The following is a 20,840-nucleotide window of genomic DNA, read 5'->3' on the forward strand; positions in this document are numbered from 1 at the left end:
TTGATCAGTTTACTGATTCATTGACCAGTGCAAATAACTTTTCCCAACAATGGCAGCATGGTGCTCAGTGGTTAGCACCGCTGTTTCACAGTGCTGGGAACTTGGGGTTGATTCCACCCTCAGATGACTTGTCTGTGTGAAGTTTGCATATTCTTCCTGCATCTGAGTGGGTTTTTTCTGGGTCCTTTCGTTCCCTCCCACAGTCCAAAGATGGACAGGTTAGTTGGATTGGCCAGGCTAAATTGCCCTCAGTGTCCACGGATGTGCAGGCTACATGGATTAAACATGGGAAATGTAGGGTTAAAGGGACAGAGTTTCCATCTTGAGCTATGATGGTTGAGTTTGCCCTGACACAGGTGCATGGAGAGAGGCCTTTGGTGGGAGCCTCATGATATCCAAAACCAAGAGAAGGTCAGTCAAGGGCAGTAATCCCTTCACCATTGCTGATACCTCAATCTCAGTAAAGAGTAAAGTTTTGTCATTTGACAAGGTTTTGCATATGGGCATGTTGCACAGTGTTAGATCCCTATGCTTCTGCTTATTGTTCTGAGTCACATAAATATTTTTCACTTACATCACTCTCCCATCTAGGCCATTTTGCCTGTTGGGTAGGTGACCTTTTCAGTCATGACACATGGTAAGACAAGACTTAAAGCAGTCTTGTGAAAAATCTGTGAAACCGATGCAGCATTGATTTCAAGACTGCTTTGTGGTCTCTTGGTGGTTGGAAACAAGCTCCATTTGTTCGAAGGCCTGACAGATCACAAACTGAACTGAACTGAACTCCTTCACTTGTACAGTCAATGATGTCTGCACAACGGGAAGCCAACCCAAGCTGCAAACCTGAGACCAACATTGTGACTGGCCTCAGCTGTGAAGAAAGATGCACATTCGCTTGCCCCACCCTGGCAAACAATTTAGCTGGATTGATAACCACAAAGCAGATAGGCCCCACCTGCACCCTCCAAACCCCAAACTTAAAATGCAGCATGGTGAGTCAGGTTACCAATGAAACATCAACACAAGTGTCTCAAATATTACAAAACAAACAGACCCATAACTCTCAAAGCCATCTGCCATCTGCAAATGATCATTTAACCACAAAGGAATTGATAAAAAAAATGGAATGGAACTTTTCATTGTGATACCCTCGCTCATAGAAATCATCTCCAAAGGAACAAATGAAAAGTTTTAGAACAAGATCTTTGAAAAAAAGCCTTTCACTTCAGCAAGAAAGCAGGTGAGAGTCTCACATTTAGATATTTTTGTCTCCTCGATTGCGGGTTTCACTGGCAAGTTCTAAGAAGCTTGGGATACCCGTGAACTCTCAAATTAAAGTAAAAACACCAGGTAAAATAGCTGCTAGCTTGATATATCTAAATTGTTAATTTCCTCTGAGAAGTTTTTTTGCAAGCAGCATACCATGCTGCTGTTAAACGTAGAACTATATGGCTTGGAGCTGGATTCCCACCAGTTTACCAATGTTAGTGCTTTTAACCATGTCACATTTGGTTTTTGAAGTTAAAATTATTCCCACCCCATATTTCCACCTTTTGTTTCCCCTTTTATTTTTTTTTTGTCCAATTTGTCACTTTCCCCTACTCCATAACCCCTTAATGCTTTGAAAGTCTCCTTTCTGGTGCATTATTGAAAGCTTTCTGAAAATACGCTTCTTTTTTAAATGTAATTTTGCACATTTTTCAGGGAAGAGTGAGGCACAACTCTCCATAATACTGATGTTCTTACCTGTTGCTTTCTCAGGATTGTTGCACATGAAGCACTGCCAGACTCCTGCTTTCTCACTGTAACCAAACAAGTCAAAAAACCTGACGTCCTCAAGATGCATCTGCAGTCTGTCCAGATCCTGTTTGAATATTTAATATTACATTCTGGATTAGTGGTGCTGGAAGAGCACAGCAGTTCAGGCAGCATCCAAGTAGCTTCGAAATCGATGTTTTGGGCAAAAGCCCTTCATCAGGAATAAAGGCAGTGAGCCTGAAGCATGGAGAGATAAGCTAGAGGAGGGTGGGGGTGGGGAGAGAGTAGCGTAGAGTACAATGGGTGAGTGGGGGAGGAGATGAAGGTGATAGGTCAGGGAGGAGAAGGTGGAGTGGATAGGTGGAAAAGGAGATAGGCAGGTAGGACAAGTCCGGACAGAATATTACAGTTTAGTATGTTAAATCCTTGTTTATAAAAATAACAAGGGCATCTTTAACAGTTTGCTTTCAGCTTGTTAGCTCAGGAATTACTTGAAGAATTTTCACAATTCAATTTCTTCTTTTTGAGGAAGAAAGAATCCATTCTTACTTACCACTTCATTTCTCACCAAAAGTTGACAAGGTGAGCGATCAGCTTCAAGGGTTAAACTGAAGCTCTGAATGCAAGATAAGCATCAATGGCCCAGACGAAAATCTGTGACATCATAAATCAAAATGTCTTAAACCTTTTCCCACTGTGACCCCATTTCGAGACATGAAAATTCTGGTGACCCTTCAGAAAGAACTGGTAGAGTGAGGACCTGTTAGATTAGGTGCATTGCTGTTGTAAATTGATTTGAACTCTATGGCATGTTGTCTCAGATTGCATGACACCAACATTTCAGCTTGCGATCTCATACGGGGACATTTTGCCATAAACTGTGTTTTCCATCTGGGAAACATCTTCGTGCAAACCTGATTAAACTGGAACAGCATTTAGAGGATGAATTAATTTTAAGAGTCCCAAGTCTGATATAACACTAAACAACTCTGCTGTAAAAACATTAAAAGACTAAAATTTTAAAATGCTGAACAATATTATATGGCAGCTGCACATTCACATAAAGTGACTAGAAGTAATAGCTTTTCTGATATCCTTCACAATTCTATCTCAATTCATATGAATAGGAAGGGTTGAGAGGGATATGGGTCAAGTGCTGGAAAATGGAACTAGATTAGGTTAGGATATCTGATTGGCATTGATGACTTGGACTGAAGAGTCTGTTTCCATGCTGTACATGTCTATGACTCTATGACAATTTAGATCATGCTCTCCTGCAGACTTCATACTTTTTTTGAATCAATAAATATTGTATAAACACTGGACCATTGGCAAAGTCTTTCAATGATCTTCCCTCATCCTTCTTGACTGATGGTGAAACCTTTGACAAATCAAATGAATTCCTTCTATTGGGCCCACCTGTACAATCCTTGTTCTCAAACAGTAGACAGCAAACAAGCATATGCTACAATTTTGCGATAAAAGGAAATTTCAAGTATTTCCATTATGTGACAGTATCAGCTCCAAGATATAGTGCACAACCCACCACAGCTCCTTTGACAGCATTTTTAAAACCCACGAGGTTTACCGTTTAAAAGGACAAGGATAGCAGATACGTGGGAACACCAACACCTAGTTCTACTACAAGCCATTCAGCATCCTGACTTGGAATATATCACTGTTCCTTCACAGTCGCTGGATCAAAATCCTGGAATTCCCTCTCTAATGGTATTGTGGGCCAACCTACGCCATGTTCACTGCTGTGGTTTAAGAAGGCAGCTCACCATCATCTTTCCAAGGGCAACTAGGGACAGGCAATAAATGCTGGCCAGCCAGCAATGCCCATGTTCCACTGTTGATTTAAAAATAATACAGAATCAAGAAAGCACATTGTATGTTCGCCTCGATTACAAAGGGATTTGAGTAAGCAAGTTTTGCTACAAATTTACAGGACTCGATAAATTACATTTAGAGTATTGTCTACAGTTTTGGTCTCCTTAACTAAGGGAGGATATATTTACTTTGACTGTTTAGCAGTAAAAGAAGATTGCTGAATGCAGCAAAATTGAGTAGACTAGGTCTTTATTCCCCATAGTTTTGAATAAAAGGCTTGACTGAGATGAAGCTGGGAGGATAGTCTTAGCAAGTTTTGAGAAGATTTGTAGCTCAGGTTAAGGTTCTGGATGTAGGTTTGCTTACTGAGCTGTAAGGTTCATTTTCAGATGTTTCGTCACCATACTAGGTAACATCATCAGTAAGCCTTCGGATGAAGCTCTGGTGGCATGGCCCACTTTCTATTTATGTGTTTATGTTTCATTTGCTTGGTTTGTCATTTCCTGTGGTGACATCATTTCCTGTAGTAATGTCATTTCCTGTTTTTTTTCTCATGGGGTGATAAATGGGATCCAAGTCAATGTGTTTGTTGATAGAGTTCCAGTTGGAATGCCATGCTTCTAAAGCTTTTCATGCATGTCTCTGTTTGGCTTGTCCTAGGATGAATGTGTCATCCCAGTCGAAGTGGTGTCCTTCCTTATCTGTATGTAAGGACATAGGTGAAAGTGGGTCATGTCTTTTTGTGGCTAGTTGATGTTCATGTATCTTGGTGGCTAGTTTTCTGTCTGTTTGTCCAATAATGTTTGTTACAATTCTTGCAACGTATTATGTAAATGACATAAGTTTTGTTTGTTGTCGGTAGAGGGTTCTTCAAGTTCGTTAGCTGCTGTTTTAGTGTGTGAGTGGGTTTGTGGGCTACCATGGTGCCAAGAGGTCTGGGTAGTCTGGCAGTCATTTCCGAGATGTCTTTGATGTAGGGGAGAGTCGCTAGGGTTTCTGGACGTGTTTTGTCTGCTTGTTTGTATTTGTTGTTGAGAAATCGGCAGACTGCTCATTGGGTACTTGCTCTTTTTAAATACACTATATAGATGATTTTCCTCTGCTCTGCATAGTTCCTCTATGCTGAAGTGTGTGGTGGCTTGTTGAAATAATATTCTAATGCAGTTTCGTTTGTGGATGTTGGGATGATTGCTTCTGTAGTTCAGTATTTGATCCGTATGTGTTGTTTTTCTGTAGACGTCAGTTTGAAGCTCCCCATTGGCTGTTTGCTCTACTGCGACATCTAGGAGTGGCAGTTTGTTGTTGTTTTCCTCCTCTTTAGTGAATTTTATGCCAGTAAGGGTATTATTGATGGTCTTGAAGGTTTCCTCTAATTTGATTCGTGTCGTGATGACAAAAGTGTCATCCATGTAGCGGACCCAAAGTTTGGGTTGGATGGTTGGCAGAGCTGTTTGTTCGAGTCTCTGCATTATTGCTTTTGCCATTAACTCTGATATCGGAGATCCCATGGGAGTTCTGTTGGTTTGTCTGTAGGTTTTGTTGTTGAAGATGAAGTGGGTGGTAAAGCATAGGCACACCAGCTTGACGATGTTGTCCTTACTAATGAGGTTGGTGGTGCTTGGTGTATGTGTCTTTGGTTCTTCTAATAATGTAGTCAGTATTTCTTTGGCCAGGTTGATATTGTTGGATGTGAACAGGGCTGTTACAAAATAAACTCCTGCAGAAACTTTATTTGATAATTTCAATCTTGTTAAAGTGAATTAAGACATTACTGTTAATCTTGTTGCCGAATTCAACTTAAATGTTCTCATTACTGTCTGTCACTCATTTGAATAGGCGCAAAAGTTATGGTAATATAGCAAATGATGAACAGTTTCTACAGTGAGCATGATTACATGCATTTGTATTTAATGCATAAGTCAAGAGGCTTCATAATGCCTTTATAGCCTCTGGCATCATGTAACCAAAGAAATGTAACTGCCAATTCACAAGTTACTCCTATATATGACTGTAGAACAGTGTAGTCAACACTGTAGTCATTCAAAGTGTTGTTAAATTAGTTATGACATTACACAGCTCTTGCTGGAGCATGATCAATCAGTGGTGCAGCTCTGACCATGGCTATTCGTAATCACAGTTCTTAATTTTTATGTTTTTATGCCCTTTCTAATTAGCCATGCAAAATTGACAGGAAGTGGCCTTTAAACTTGCAAAATGCTAAGTCTCTGCCAAGGTATGCACTGTACTATGTGAACTTTGGCACTGCGCAATATTGCAATGATCCAACCAACAAAGTTTATTTAATATTAACGATTTCCCAAGGGAACAGACATCATTGCACATACATCACCCATTTCTGCATTTGAGTCTGCCTCAGGCTAAGTGGTTAATGTGAAGTCAGTACATGATGCCAACATGAGCATTCTCTAGTTGTTGTTGTCTGTTGGATGCTACAAGATCATATTAAATAGCTACTCCACAGAGATAGGGATGAAATGGGAGTGACTGATTCTGGCTCTCCTCTTTGACCTTGCTCTGATAACCATTAGGCTTATGAAGCAAGAAAATACAGCTAAAGTTAAACCATAGTGACCACTGACTGTAGTGTTTAATGGCTTTTTAAAAAATCAGCATTTGAGAATGTTCGTTCTTAACCGATCCTTGTAAAATGCTTGATTACTTCAACTTGTGGGAGGAGCTAGGGAGGCAAGTGATTCTCATAGACAGAACATTCTATAAAAGACCTGGAAGTCTGGCCCTGTAAAGATCCCAAGCATATTGTAACTTCTCAAATTTCTAAAGTGGTTAAAGTTCTGTAACTAAATAATTTGGATTTAAAACTACAGTCAGCACCAGCATGAGTTAAATCACAGAAAGAATATATACAGAAGCTCACTAAGTAGAACAGGAATTGGTGAGAGGATGTAAGGTTTAGTACTGTTTTAGTATTTTGAAGTTTGCAGCATGATCACTGCCTTGTAGCACACTCCAAATACAGTTGCCATAGGAATTGGTGAGAGGATGTAAGGTTTAGTACTGTTTTAGTATTTTGAAGTTTGCAGCATGATCACTGCCTTGTAGCACACTCCAAATACAGTTGCCATATAGTGATGCTTTGAACGCCCCGTAATATCCCAATCAACAAAGAATCAATGCACAGGACACTAATACCTGAAGGCTTCAGGGTTTGAACAGAATGAAGAGGGATTTGAATTTCCCTTCCAACTCTTATTTTGATTTAATCCCTGCCCTCCCCTTCACTGTTTGATCACACAGCATTGCCCTTTTGTGAAGGGCAGTGCTTGTCACTGGCCACTCAGATGTTTTCCTATCTTCCTGGTGGTGGAAATTGAATAAAGATTCGTGCACTTTGTGTCTCTCACTGTGTCTCACACCTGCACACACACACCATGGGTGCTGGGGAAAAAATAAGCACTACCGCAGTTAGGCGGTAGTGTGGGGGTTAAATATATAAAAAAAAGAAAAAAGAGAGAAAAAAGAATAAAATAAATAGGAGGATAAAAATGAAGAGGGATTTGATAATGTGGGCAACTTGCATTTGGTGTTGTTATCAGGTAGCCATCAATATTGAAGGGGTATGGGGTGCACATTCTAGGCATAACTTTCCTTTTGGCTTGATATTAAAGTTCAACATGTGGGAATGCTGAATGTATAAATTCGGGTTGGGTTTTTTTATCATATGGTTTTTACTGCTACATTATGAGTTTGGGTTCAAGACTGAATAGCCAATAAGAAGGCAATGTCAACAACTATCCTCAGGGTTTTAAATTTAAAAGTAATACTATTAATTATAAATTAATATGACTACTGCATGGTATGTTAAAATCTTTGATATACCAGGCTCTCATCTTATAGTTACATTAGCTACAAACTAGTTTATCTTCCTTGTGCTTTTGTGTCACTGCTATCAACTGGTCTGCTGCAGAATTTCAAACTAGATTGTTTCATTCCTCTTCCAGTCTTCTAACACAGTCCATTCTGTGTCCTTTATACTCCGTGATCTGTAACTTAATGATATCATTGGAGGGTTACTCCAAGACCCTAATGCTCATACACAATATTGGGCAGTAGCACACAATGATAGAGAATGAACTGACACTTGTTTTACATTCTACCCGATGTTCTGGTGCTTAATTGATTGTTAATCATTTGTTGTTATCAGGTCGCTAAGGTAATGGTTCTGTTGAAGACAGAATTTGGCTCCATGCAATCTGAATTGAGGCTTGAGTCATGTTGTTCTAGATCCTGATGGGGTTAGATGAGATCTCAGTCTCTTTTTAGTTTTATTCATTACTAGCCAATTTATCTTGTACATATTTCTATCATGCAAAAAAATTATATGTTGTTAAGACATGTGTTTGTTCTTTTCAAGATTCATTCAATGTTTGTTTTTCTAACACTGTTAACCATACAGGCCCTTAGACACAACATAGGAAGTAGGATTATGGCTCTTGTGGGACAGTGTTAGTATCCCTACCTTTGACTCAGAAGACCTGCTTCAGAGATGTGTCATAACATATCTGAAAGGGTTGGTTAAAAATATCTACAGGGATTAAGAATTTGTGACAGCACTCCACCCCAACTTAAAGTTGGTAGTGATTGACTGCAAATGTATGACATAACCAGATTTGCACTTCTTATGTCCAACCATACACATCTTCTGTTCCTAATCCAATCAAAGATAAGCTTCTGAGATGTCAAAGGTTACCTGTCTCCTGCCTGCTTGGCTGTGACTGTAAACACACAATCATTTTCCTCCTCAATGAAACTGGCATACACAGCATTACAACTGATGAAACAGAAAAGTAGAGGTATTGGATTTTGTTACAGCAGACAGGGAAGAAACACCCTGTTTTGGGCGGCACGGTGGCACAGTGGTTAGCACTGCTGCCTCACAGCGCCAGAGACCCGGGTTCAATTCCCACCTCAGGCGACTGACTGTGTGGAGTTTGCACGCTCTCCCCGTGTCTGCGTGGGCTAGTTCCGGTTTCCTCCCACAGTCCAAAGATGTGCAGGTCAGGTGAATTGGCTATGCTAAATTGCCAAAGCGTTAGGTAAGGGGTAAATGTAGGGAAATGGGTGGGTTGCGCTTCGGCGGGTCGGTGTGGACTTGTTGGGCCGAAGGGCCTGTTTCCACACTGTAATCTAATCTAATCAAATATTTAATGTTAACTACTTTTCATATATAGAATCACCTTTCACTCACTTTCTGTAGTATTTATTTCTTCTCACTGTTTCAATTCTACTCATCCATTTAACTACTAATTTACCCAAGGTATTTCTGCAGCGTCAGTGCTGAGTCATAGAGACAACTTGTTACACGTAAATAACTCGAATCATCCTTTACCAGCCTGGTCAGATGTTGCAGACTCATCTTTAAAACACTTGAGTTAAATTAAACTAGTGCCCAGGAGTGCTATTTGTTAACAACCCATAGATCAAGACTGCACAGCAAGCCAGAAGACAGCATCTCAACATTATGTGAAGCCACATTAGCATGATGTTTGTAGTAGAACAGCCCCCTTCCTCCAAACAACTAGAGAAGTCATTGATAACTTTTTGTGCTTTGGCATTCAATATGTCCAGAGAAACAGCACATGCAAGCGTTATGCTTGAACACATTACCTATGCCCATCGAGATTGTGGGCACAACATCCATCATGTTAACATGAATTTGGAAAAAAACATTCTTTCACAAGTCCAGCCAGTTGGCCCTTGTTAATAGATGTTTTACTCCTGCATTACTCCTGAGCTGAATAACCTTCTTGTGTTCACTTCAAGTTGGAGCCACTAGTGCACAGAAAGAGGCCATTTGGACCATCAAGCTCATGCCAGGTTTTAGTATCAAGTCCATAATTCATTAGTTTCTCTGAGCCAGGAGGCCTGAGTTCAAGTTCCTCCTGCTCCAGTGGCGTATAGCAACATCTGTGAACAGGTTGATTAAAACGTCTTATTTTTCATCACTATATTTTCCAAACCTAAGCATCACACATTTGACAAATTGTTTAAATCTCTGTTGCCCTCTCTACAATTTTTTATTTGTTGATTCATGGGATGTGAGTGTCACTGGTTGGACATCAATTACTGCCTGTCCCTAGCTGCCCCAGAGAAGGTGGCAGTAAGCTACCTTCTTGAACTGCTGCATTGTCCCTGTATCTAGCTTTGGTCTGTGGTCTTCTACTATCATTGAACAAAGCGCGTTCTCACTGAGAAAGTAAGGTGATGGTGTTTCTTGCACTATGAGATACATTTTGATTTGATTTATTATTGTCACATGTACTGAGGTGCAATTAAAAGACTTGTTTTGTGTGCAGCACAGATCAAAACGTACAAAATGCATAGTGTAATAGAACAAAGCAAAGAATACAATGTTACGACTTCAGAGAAGCTACTAAAGTTTCCAGAGCAAGTAATAGGACAGAGAGTATGGAAAGGGTTGGGAATCTAAGTTCAAGCACAGCAGATAAGGGGACTACTGTGAGAAGCATGGCAGTCGACTCAAGACTGAGATTGCTGTACTTAAATGTGCACAGTAAATGAAACAAGGTATAGTATTTGGTGTACAGATTTAAATTGGTAGATATGTTGTTGTGGGCATCACAGAGACATAGCTGCACTGGAATTTTGGCTGGGAACTAAATGTCCAAAGATACACTTTCTAGAGAAAGGACAGGCAGATGGGCAGAGGATGTGAAGTTGCCTTGTTAGTAAGAAATACAATTAAAAGAAGCAATACTGAGTTGGAAAGTGTAGGATCTGTGTTGGTAGAGTTGAGGAACTGCAAAGGAGAAAAAATCTAATGGGAGTTATGTACAAGTCAGGCTGTGGGGCAGAACATAAATCAGGAGATATAAAAGGCATGCCAGAAAGATGCTATTACAATAATCATGCGGGACTTCAATATGCAAGTGAGCTGGGAAAATCAGGTCGGTAGCGGATCCCAATTCTGAATTTAGTGATATGTAATGATGCACTTGATTAGGGAACATCTTGGAGGCCATGACCATAAAATGATAGAATTTACTCTGCAGTTTGAGAGGGAGGCACTGAAATCAGATATAATACATTTAAGTAAAGGTAACTATAAAGACATGAGGGAAGAGCTGGCCAGAGTTGATTGGAAGGGAGCCTAGCAGGGAAGATGATGAAGCAGCAATGGCAGGAGTTTGTGGGGATAATTCAGGAAGCAGAGCAGAAATTCATTCCAAGGAAGAAGAAACATACTAAGGGAAGAGTGATGCAACAATGGTGACAAGGGAAGCCAGGACCAGCATAAAAGCAAAAGAGAAAGCATTCAATTTGGGATTAGTGGGAAGCCAGAGGATTGCAAAACCTTGAAAAGAGTGAGCAGAGGACAGCTCAATAAACAAAGGTGGGGGGAAGGAGAAGAAGATGAAATATGAGGGTAAGTTAGCTAGTAATATAAAGAAAATTGCAAGAGATCTTTTAGATATCTAAGAGGCAAGAGGGAGGCAAGAGTGAACATTGGACTATTGAAAATGTGGCTAGAGAGGTAGTAATGGGGAACAAGGAAAAGGCAGAGGAACTGAACAGGTACTTTGCATCAGTTTTCATGGTGGAAGACATCAGTAGCATAACAGAGGACAGTATAATGACCATCACTAAAGAGAAGTTGCTGGGGAAGCTAAAGGGGGTGAAGGTTGATAAATCACTCAGGCAGATGGACTATACCATGGGTTTCTGAAGGAGATAGGTGAGGAGATTGAAGAGGCATTGGTGGTGATCTTTCAGGAATCAGTAAAACAGGGAGGGTCCCAGATGACTGGAAATGGCTAACATAACAATCCTGTTTAAGAAGGGAGGGAGGCAGAAGACAGAAATTATAGGCTGGTAGGCCTGACCTCAGCATGATTTGATAAGATTTTAGAGTCCATTATTAAGGATGAGACTAATGAGTACATGGAAATATGTGGTACAATATGGCTGAATTAGCATGGCTTTATCAAGGGGACGTCATGCTTGACAAGTAACATTTGTACTATACAAAGACCAGGCAATAACCATCTGCAATAACAGACAATCTAAACACTGACCCTTGACTTTCAATGGAGCTACCATAATACCCCACTATCAATATCCTTGGGGTTACCATTGACGAGCAACTCAACTGGACTCGCCACATAAACACAGTGGCTACTAGAATACTGTAACAAATAACTCACCTCCTGATTCCCCAAAGTCTATTCATCATCTAAAGGCATAAGTCAGATGCGCGATGGAACAATCCCCACTTGCTTGAAGAGTGCAGTTCCAACAACACTCAAGAAGCTTGACACTTTCCAGGACAAAGCAGTTCACTTGATTGGCACCATATCCACAAGCACCCATTCCCTCTACCACTGACACTCAGTTACAGCAGTGTGTACTGTCTTCCACTCTGGACTAGTGGGTCCTGAGGTGACTGAACAGGCTGCAGCTGGAACTGCACATCCTTCCACAAAGGAGTCACTTGGAGTTTAGAAAGGGAGTTGGGTGGGACTGGAGTGCTCAGAGTTTCACCCACTCCTTCCACTGTTTTGTAATCTCCTAGGCTTTTTGGAGATCTTGAAATACATGACACTTTTACAGTGGCTTCTTCTGTAGTTTGGAAGGTCTTGAGTAGGATATTTCTCTGAGTTGATGGGATATATACCATTTTTTTTCAGGGAGGCTTTGACCATGTCCTGGAAGCATATCTTTACCGTCCTGGAAAGTTTTGCCATGACAAAGCTTGATGGAAATCTGGTATCAGATAAATGGATGATGGGCCCACCCACTACAGCCAATTGACAGTAACCAACACCTGGATGCTGGCCTGAAGGAGGACACTGATATTGGGGGTGCCTTTCCTGTCACCCATTGCTGCTGATATTCAAGAGATCTGAGGTGTCCGCTATACATTGTTCAGGCCTACAGTGTGTACACAGGGGCAGGTAACTTATTGTTTTTTTAGACCATGAGCTTTGTACTGGTTTGAAGGTCTACATCATCAAGCACACTGTTTGTCAGGTGTTGTACTGAGTTGCCTGGCACATTGATGATTAAATTCAACATTAGCAACAATGTCTACAATCACTGAAAGGAAGCTTCAGGGGTATAAGAATTCATCCATCTGGTCCGAAGCTTGCTGTAGATGATGATAGTCTGCAGTCAGTGTTGCAAGTTGGTTACAGAATGGTAGAAGACCTTTGTCTCCCAGATGTTTATCAAAGGCCCAGTCTCTCATACATGTGAATGCGAAGAAGACAATTTGGAGCTCAGACTTAGTGTATATATACACATACATACACATGCGCACACACACAAATATCATCTGTGTACTGCAACATAATAAGCAGTTGGAATAGTCTTGATTTTGAACTGGAGCTGATACATACTGAGCAATTTCTTACCTATCCTGCAGAGAAGCTTCCTCCAGCAGGAAGATTCAAGGATATGGGCTGCAGTAATGCACTGAGGAGGAGGAAAAAGAGGAGCATTGGTGGGAAGACACAGCTTTAATTGGCTCCAGTTTGTACAAGACATCAGGTCTGTAGTGAATCTACCCAGGAGGATCATAGTTTACATGTTACTGTGCAGCAGACAGGACAGTAATGAATTTCTGTAAATAGCCAAACTTGAGGAGGATGCCCCATAATCCCTCTGGGTTGACAGTGTCAGAGGACATTATGAAATTGAAGGTGGCCATGGTCAAAGATTGTTGTCACTGTCTGCACCTTTGGATTTGTCTTGTTCTGAAGATCATGCGCATTGTATCTTTTCATGGCTGGAAATGTATTCTGACTCGAGAAGGAGCTCCTCAGTCATCGGGAGAAGGTGACTGAGGAGGACTTTTGCAAGAACCTTCTACATGGCAGACAGTAGGGAGATCCCTTTGTAGTTAGCATAATCAATTATCCATTTTCTTGAAGATGGCCACACTCACAGCAGTTTGGAGATCTGATGCATGTTTTTCTCCCTCCAGATGAAAGAAATGAGGTTGAGTAATTGTGTCAAAAGTGCTTCTCTGTTGCATTTCAGTACTTCTGCAGGGATTCCAGCTGTGCCACTGGGTTATTTGGTCTGAGCTGTCGGATGGTTGCTTCAACTTCCTGTCTGGTTGAGGTTTTGCTGAGATGGTGGAAAGTGCTTGAAAACACCCACATCGAAGAGTGAAGCTCAGTTGTGAATCAGAGATCCACAAATTGTTCCTTCCAAATAATGCTGACTGTCTCTCAGTCTTTGATGACTTCTAAAGTGTACTTAGCATTCAGAGTAATAGATCATCAAGTGCTCAGGCTTGTCTGCACTAAAGAATCTATGCATATGTTGGTGATTTGCTGCATTTCCTGTGTGCTTTCCACCCACCATCTTTTCTTTAGGCTATGGTTTATTTGGTTTGACCTTGGCCTTCTCATGTTTCGCAGGCCTGCTTTCTTTCCTTTGGGTTTTGATGATGTTCCCAGTTCAAGAATGTCTTGTCAATGCAATTCAGTAGCTCCTGGATCTCTTATTTGTTCCTAATAAACCAGTGTTGATGTTTTCTGGTAGAGAAAACCAAAGTCTAGTGCTAATTGCGATAGATTGAAGGGCAGACCAGGTGCTGTGGACAATCTGTGGTCCCCGAAGAGGCCATGCTCTCCTCATTTTGTCAGAAGGATGATGACATTGCTGTTTGTCTTCCTTACACCTTCTTTGCCAAATAATACATTGGTGCTTCAATGTTGCACTGGCCTGTGGAACCAATCTGAAGCCTATCTAACCTACACTATTCCATTTTCACCCATATGTTTATCCAATAACTATTTGAATGCCCTTAAAGTTGGTGAGTCTACTATTGTTGCAGGCAAGGTGTTCCACGCCCCTACTACTCTCTGAGTAAAGAGATTGACTAGCATTGAAATCACCAACAATATCAGTTTGTTTCCCTATGGGACCAGGGATAATGATTGATCAAGGTTGGAGTAGAATTCCTCTTTAGTCTCATCCATTGCTTTTATGGAGTGGCATATGCACTGATGACTGTGGCATGCAGCTTCTGGATTATGGTAAGCCAAAGTGTCATGAGTCACTTGGTTATCCCACATGGAAGGCTCATTGAGATGATTAACTGTTTTTTTTTAAACAGCAAAATCAAAGCCAGGGAGTCATCAACCTTCTACAGATTTATTTCCTCTTCAGGAAAGTGCATCCACTGCCACGCTGTTCTTTGAGCTGACCTTGTGCCCACTACATTTTGCTGGAGGCAGCAATGTTAACGTCACAGCCTGGCATTTCCTGGCATATGATAGTTGCAAAGTTCAGGTGTGTGACTGCTGGGGCTGCCTATCAGACCTGTTCCTGGTACATGTGTATTTTCACAAACTTTACAGGATTCATTAAGCTTAACCTAACAAGTACAAAATGAATGATACTTAATAAAAATGATTTTCAACCAATCCACTTTGAAATACCAGCTTGCATTTCAGGTTGCCTAGGCACATGTCTCTTCTTCTTTTCTGTTAACTTCTGTCTTTTCTGCTGTCCACTAACTCAAGGAGAAGCACTGTTAACCCTTGCTCATCGTTATTCCTGTGTATGATTCACTAATTAGCTTTTCAATCCATGGCCTTGCAAAATAGTATATATTCAATTCCTAACTGGTTTCTCTCAAAGTAATGATGATCCATTGATTTCACTTGCTTTTAGCCCAATTGATCCTTGAAATGACAATCACATCTCTTTTATCACAGTTTGTCTCTATTAACGTAATAACATCAATCTCTACTAAGATAATGTGATATCAGTAGAACAATTTATATGCCTGCTTAGAGTATGATGTGCCACCCATTAATTTCTTCATATCATCCCAAATACTCCAACTGACATATATAAATATTCTCTAAAACCCAATGGTGGCCTTTAATAATAGAACCAGTGATGACCTCTCAAGAACTGTTGTCAACTAAAGCAAATTAGAGTTCAAAACAGCCACACAAACTGACATGAATAGGTCTGTTACACATTGTTACAAAACAAAACAATTTTATAATTTGTCTGTGCCTTTGTGTAAAAATGTTTTACATCAAATCGTTTTCACATTTGTTAGCTGATGTTTACACTAGAGATATAAAAACAATAACAAACTATAAACTAATGATATTACTTTGGACATGGGTGATTGTCTTGACTTTCTTACAACTAGCAACAACCAATCAAAAATAATCAAATTCTTCACCTGATTCAGTAAGGGGGTGGTAGATGATAGCTGAGTGGTATTAGCAATAGATTATTAATCCTGAGACCCAAATTTGAATCCTGCCAAGGCAGATGGTAGAGTTTTAATTCCATTTTAAAAATCTGAAACTCACAGTCTAATAATGACCATGCAACAGTTGTCAACTGTCAGAAAAATCCATCTAGTTCACTAATGTCCTTTTGGAAGAAAAATCTACCATCCTCACTGGTAGGGCCTACATGTAACTCAAGACCCACAGCAATCTAATTGACTCATAATTATTGCCTGGGCAACTAGGGATGGGGAATAAATGCTGGCCTAGTCAGTGACACTCTCATCCTATGAAGGAATTTAAAAAAAGACAATATTACTGAAACCTCAATCAATCTTATAAGGTCACGATGGTTCAGGACCCACCCAAACTTCATATTGAGGGGACATAGATGCCAGTTTGGAAGTTTATTTTTAATGTGGAATGGCTGCTGAACACAGACTACCTTGTTATGGGCAGAGTAAGATCTTTGTCCAATGGCAGGGGTAGCCAAAATCATTGGAGATCACACTCCACTGCACAGACTGGGATTGACACACACATGTTATTGTCCCTAACTCAACCTCTATACTAGCTGCTAGCAGTCTGACTTACTTGTTGATTGGCGCTGAAGCAGAGTGGGTGATCCATATCAAGCAGCCTCTGCATGATCAAGAAAAACTCATTGTTACCATAGCAAGAGGCTGCAAATCTTTAGAATTTTCAAATCCTTTCCTTGTGCTGATGACACCATCTATAATTTCCTGACATAAAATTTCAAGTTCTGGGTTTCCCTTTCCTTCCTGTCCTCTCCTCTCTGCCACTGCTTGATGTATAATTCTACATGTCAAGTAAAAATGCAAAGCTAAACTGACCTTTACTAATTTGTTAAATCTGGCTCAGTGTATAGTGTGTCCTATCTTAAGGCAAACAAGCTGTGGGTGCAACAAAGAATGTTAACCTACTGCCTGAAGAAAACCGAAAGCTGCAGTGAAATGATACGGGTTCCATTGCATCCATTTGCCTGGGTAATTTGCTCAATGTCAGCAAATTTCTTCTGCATTCTGACTTCACTTCTCGTTACAGACACAGAAGTGACACATCAATCTGGATTTCTGCTCCAAGACCCTCATACTATATGTATAAGTCAGTGAGCTGACAGAAGAAAATCTCTGGCTATTTGTTCTTGTAGAACACTGTACAGTTTCAATAACTGTGTACATTCAGAAAACATTTATTAACAGTGGTTTATTTTATTCCTGCTGGCAGTTTGATTCCAATAACCCCTTGGGCAAATTCTTCACCCACAGAGTGGCATCAATGCTGGTACCAATGAAATTCTGAGAGGGCATTTAGGAGACGAGAAGGAGCTAATCATGAAAGGATGCCAGGGTGCACAACCATCTCATCTCATCCATGGAGTTCAGGTCTTTTGTCCACATTTGGACAATGTCGTTTTCCATGTACAAAGACAGCAGGTTTTAGTGTCGTACAATATGCCAAGTTGAATATCAGCTGTTGCATGAACAAATATTATTTAAAAGATTTTTTTGTTCAAACAGTGAATAAAATGTGTTTTCTTGATAAGGGCTGCAATCCTTGCCCCCCCCCATCCCGACCTTCCATTCTCCAAATTTGTTTTACTCGCTACAGCTGCTTCATTGGGATTGTAAAGGAATATACTAGAATTTTGGTTTCCCTCACCATTGATGGAAGTGACACAGGGAGGTAACTTCATTTTATGGAAGAGAAAGACCATAACACATGCTGCTAGCAGTGATTGTCATTTGTCTTAACAATAACATTATTTGGAACAACACAGAGTGAAGGAATTAGTTCATCAAAGAAACTGACAAGACATTTTTCTCCTTTAATAACATCTTAATTATCTGATTTATTCACATAGTTCTGCCTTTAAGTATGAAATCTAACCAAATTACTTGATCCTAATACAGGAATTACAGAGTCTCAGTGTACAGAACATGTGCAAATTCTTGCCTCAAGAAAGTCTTAACTGTCTTTGTAAATTACACAAAGATGATAAAATAATATATGGTTGAGATTCCAGCATCTGCAGGAATTTGCTTTTATTATGGTTGAGATGAATTTATTTTTGCGCCATTATGGATCTTTAAAAAACTTCATGCATGACTATATACGTTTATGCCATGAGATATTTCAATTGTTCACTTATTCATAACTTTTTTAAAAAATTCAGTTTCCTGAACTGGGAAAGCTATTGGCAGTTGATATTAAAGAGCTGGCTGCTGAAGAACCCCTGGAGATAATACTGATGTAATCCAATATAAGCATTCGCTGAGTATCATCTGGAAATGTTCTAGGAACTGGCATAGATTCAAGAACATGGTGAAATGTTGCAAAATCAATAGTACTCAAAAGTTACCTTGTCCTTAAAAAGCAATTTGTGTTATGCAATCACTACATCTTTTAGAAGAAAAATCCCATTTTAGCACAATACAAACTGTAATTAGTAAAATACAGGAAAAATATGAATCTACTAATATACCTATCTGTTTGCATGCAGTTTTGTACAGTTATTTTGTTAAATTTTCACTGCAAAAATAGTTTTTTTTTTCCCTGAGTGAATTAGGACTCTCATTTAATGCTTACATTTAATACTTTTGAATACTGTGACGTTTTCAACCATAGAGAAGATAGAAACTCTTCAATTGCTTGAAGCAATATCACAAGCATTTGATTATAAGTTGCACCACCTCTTATAATTTCTAAAAATAATCAAAATGTATGCAAATAAATTAGTACCCTATATCGAATGCTTTACTTTCTCTTATCTCTGGACTGAGTGGATGCAAACTCAAGTTCTGATATTAACCTTGTAAACAAATTAATGAATTTGAAATAGGCTGGGAGATAAAGTCTGAAATATATATTCGCGGACCCAAACCTGCCTCCCAATCATCACCTCCAGCTTAAACTGAGGCTGGAAACTGGGTAGGTACCAACCCATTCCAAGCAGGCAGGTTGAAGCTTCAAGTATGATGATACGACTGTGAACCTCATTGTCTTCAGGCTTGTAGCTTTGCTGTCAGCCAGGTTTCCTGGATGTCAGGTAACTTAGCAGCTTTATCTACACAGGATCAATGGATTTGGGAAATTAATGCCTTCACATGTACCTCTGGGTATTTGCTGGAGAAATCTCCATATTAGGGCAATGGCAATAAGATGTTCTCTTAGGTCTCTGGATTTGATTCCCCATCCTACTCCTTGAGGCATCTGATTCCCCCTTGGCCTCCAATTCTCTCCCAACTTTTAAATACCAACGCCCCTCAAGGACAAGACCAGCAATGAATTAAGAACATAGAGTAAATTGGTTTGACCTAACAGCCACTACTAAGTCAAAAGCAAAATACTGTGGATGCTGGAAATCTAACACAGAAACAGAATGTTGGAGAATCTCAGCAGATGTTTTGAGTCTGATATGACTCTTTTTCAGAACATCGAGAGATGCAGCTGACTTTTCAATGGTCTGTGGGAGCAAGTCCAGAGTAGAAAGCTGGGTCAGGAAAATGGAAATAAAATCATGTCAGAGGCTCACATGACTGTCTTCATAGAATATCCAGCATGTTGGGTGAACACAAAAATGGATATGTGCTTGCACAAAGTGGTGAACAATGAAACCCATCAAGGGTACTATCCTGACAAATGGATTTTCCAGCTGGCATACTCTCTAGTGATCATCTGCAAAAGAGTGGTGGCTTTCAGTGGCAGGTTTTGTAGACATCAGTGTCTCTCATCAATGTGGATGGCAACAGTCCAAAGCTCACCCACAAATGTCTTAGTGCCCATTACTGTGGGATTGTTCCTTCTCATACCTGAAGGCCCTCACGCTTTAGCCCTCTTATCTACCTCTTCTGTGACTGGAAAAGGGGATGGTAGGTGCCTTCTCACCTCCTCATACTTCATCAGTGTCCACCTCAGGTGATGAGGCTGGCAACCTAAGACAGTTGAATACCATCCTGTTGGATCCCAGCTACAGGTCTATTCACCTCAATTGAACAGAGTTCCAAGAGGTAGCCACTTTCTTGACCACATGGAGAATATCCATCCTTTTTCAGATAACAACCTAATTCCAATTTGAATGCATCAGTTGATCTGCCTCACTACACACTCAGGCAGAGCATTCCAGACCTTAATGACTCATTGAATGAAAAATACATTTTTTCATATTGCTTTCACTCCTTTTGTCAATTCCTTTATATTTGCACCCCCTGGTTCTCAATCATTTCATGAATGGGAACAATTTCTTTCCATTTCTTCTGTACAGAACCCTCATGATTTTAAAGTTTAAGCTGAGAGGAGAAAGATTTAAGAGGGATCTGGGTTTTTTTTTGCATGAGGTGATCATTATATAGATTGACCTGCCAGAAGAAGTGGGAGAGACGGGTACCATTATGACAGTTAAAAGACATTTAGATAGATACATGAACAGGAAAGTTTTAGAGGGATATAGGCCAAACACAGGCAAATGGGACTAGCTCAGTTTAGAATACCTGGCTGGCATGGATGAGTCAGACTGAAGGGTCTGTTTCCATGCTGTATGGCTCAATGACTACATCGAACAAATCTCTTCTCAGCCATCTCGTTTTCAAGGTAAACAATCCCAACTTCCTCATCCATTCTCATAAATCTTTTCTGCACTCCTTCACATGCTTCCTCAAGTGTGGCACCCAGAACTAGATGCAATATTTCAGCCAGGCAGAACCAATGCTACGTATAAGTCCATCTTGCAACCCTTGCATTTGTACTCAATGTCCCTATTAACAATGCCTCGGATAGTGTGTGCTTTGTTTACTATTCTGTCAGCCTGTTCAGTCACCTTCAATGATTTAGGTACATATGCATCCAGGACATAGAGTCATAGAATCATAGAGATGTACAGCATGGAAACAGACCCTTTGGTCCAAACTGTCCACGCCGACCAGATATCCCAACCCAATCTAGTCCCACCTGCCTGTATCC

General features: G+C 40.2%; 1 protein-coding gene across 4 annotated transcripts in view; it reads right to left on the reverse strand.

Annotated features, from left to right (window-relative positions):
* Positions 1–20,840, reverse strand: part of veph1 (ventricular zone expressed PH domain-containing 1) — a 286,670-nt gene that overhangs the window by 26,787 nt on the left and 239,043 nt on the right. For all 4 annotated transcript variants that reach the window (XM_072572661.1, XM_072572664.1, XM_072572662.1 and 1 more), the window contains exon 12: positions 1,747–1,864. In XM_072572661.1, the coding sequence (XP_072428762.1) occupies positions 1,747–1,864 (118 nt within the window). The remainder of the gene's footprint in view (positions 1–1,746; positions 1,865–20,840) is intronic.

Source organism: Chiloscyllium punctatum, chromosome 6, assembly GCF_047496795.1.
Source record: "Chiloscyllium punctatum isolate Juve2018m chromosome 6, sChiPun1.3, whole genome shotgun sequence".
NCBI lineage: Eukaryota > Metazoa > Chordata > Chondrichthyes > Orectolobiformes > Hemiscylliidae > Chiloscyllium > Chiloscyllium punctatum.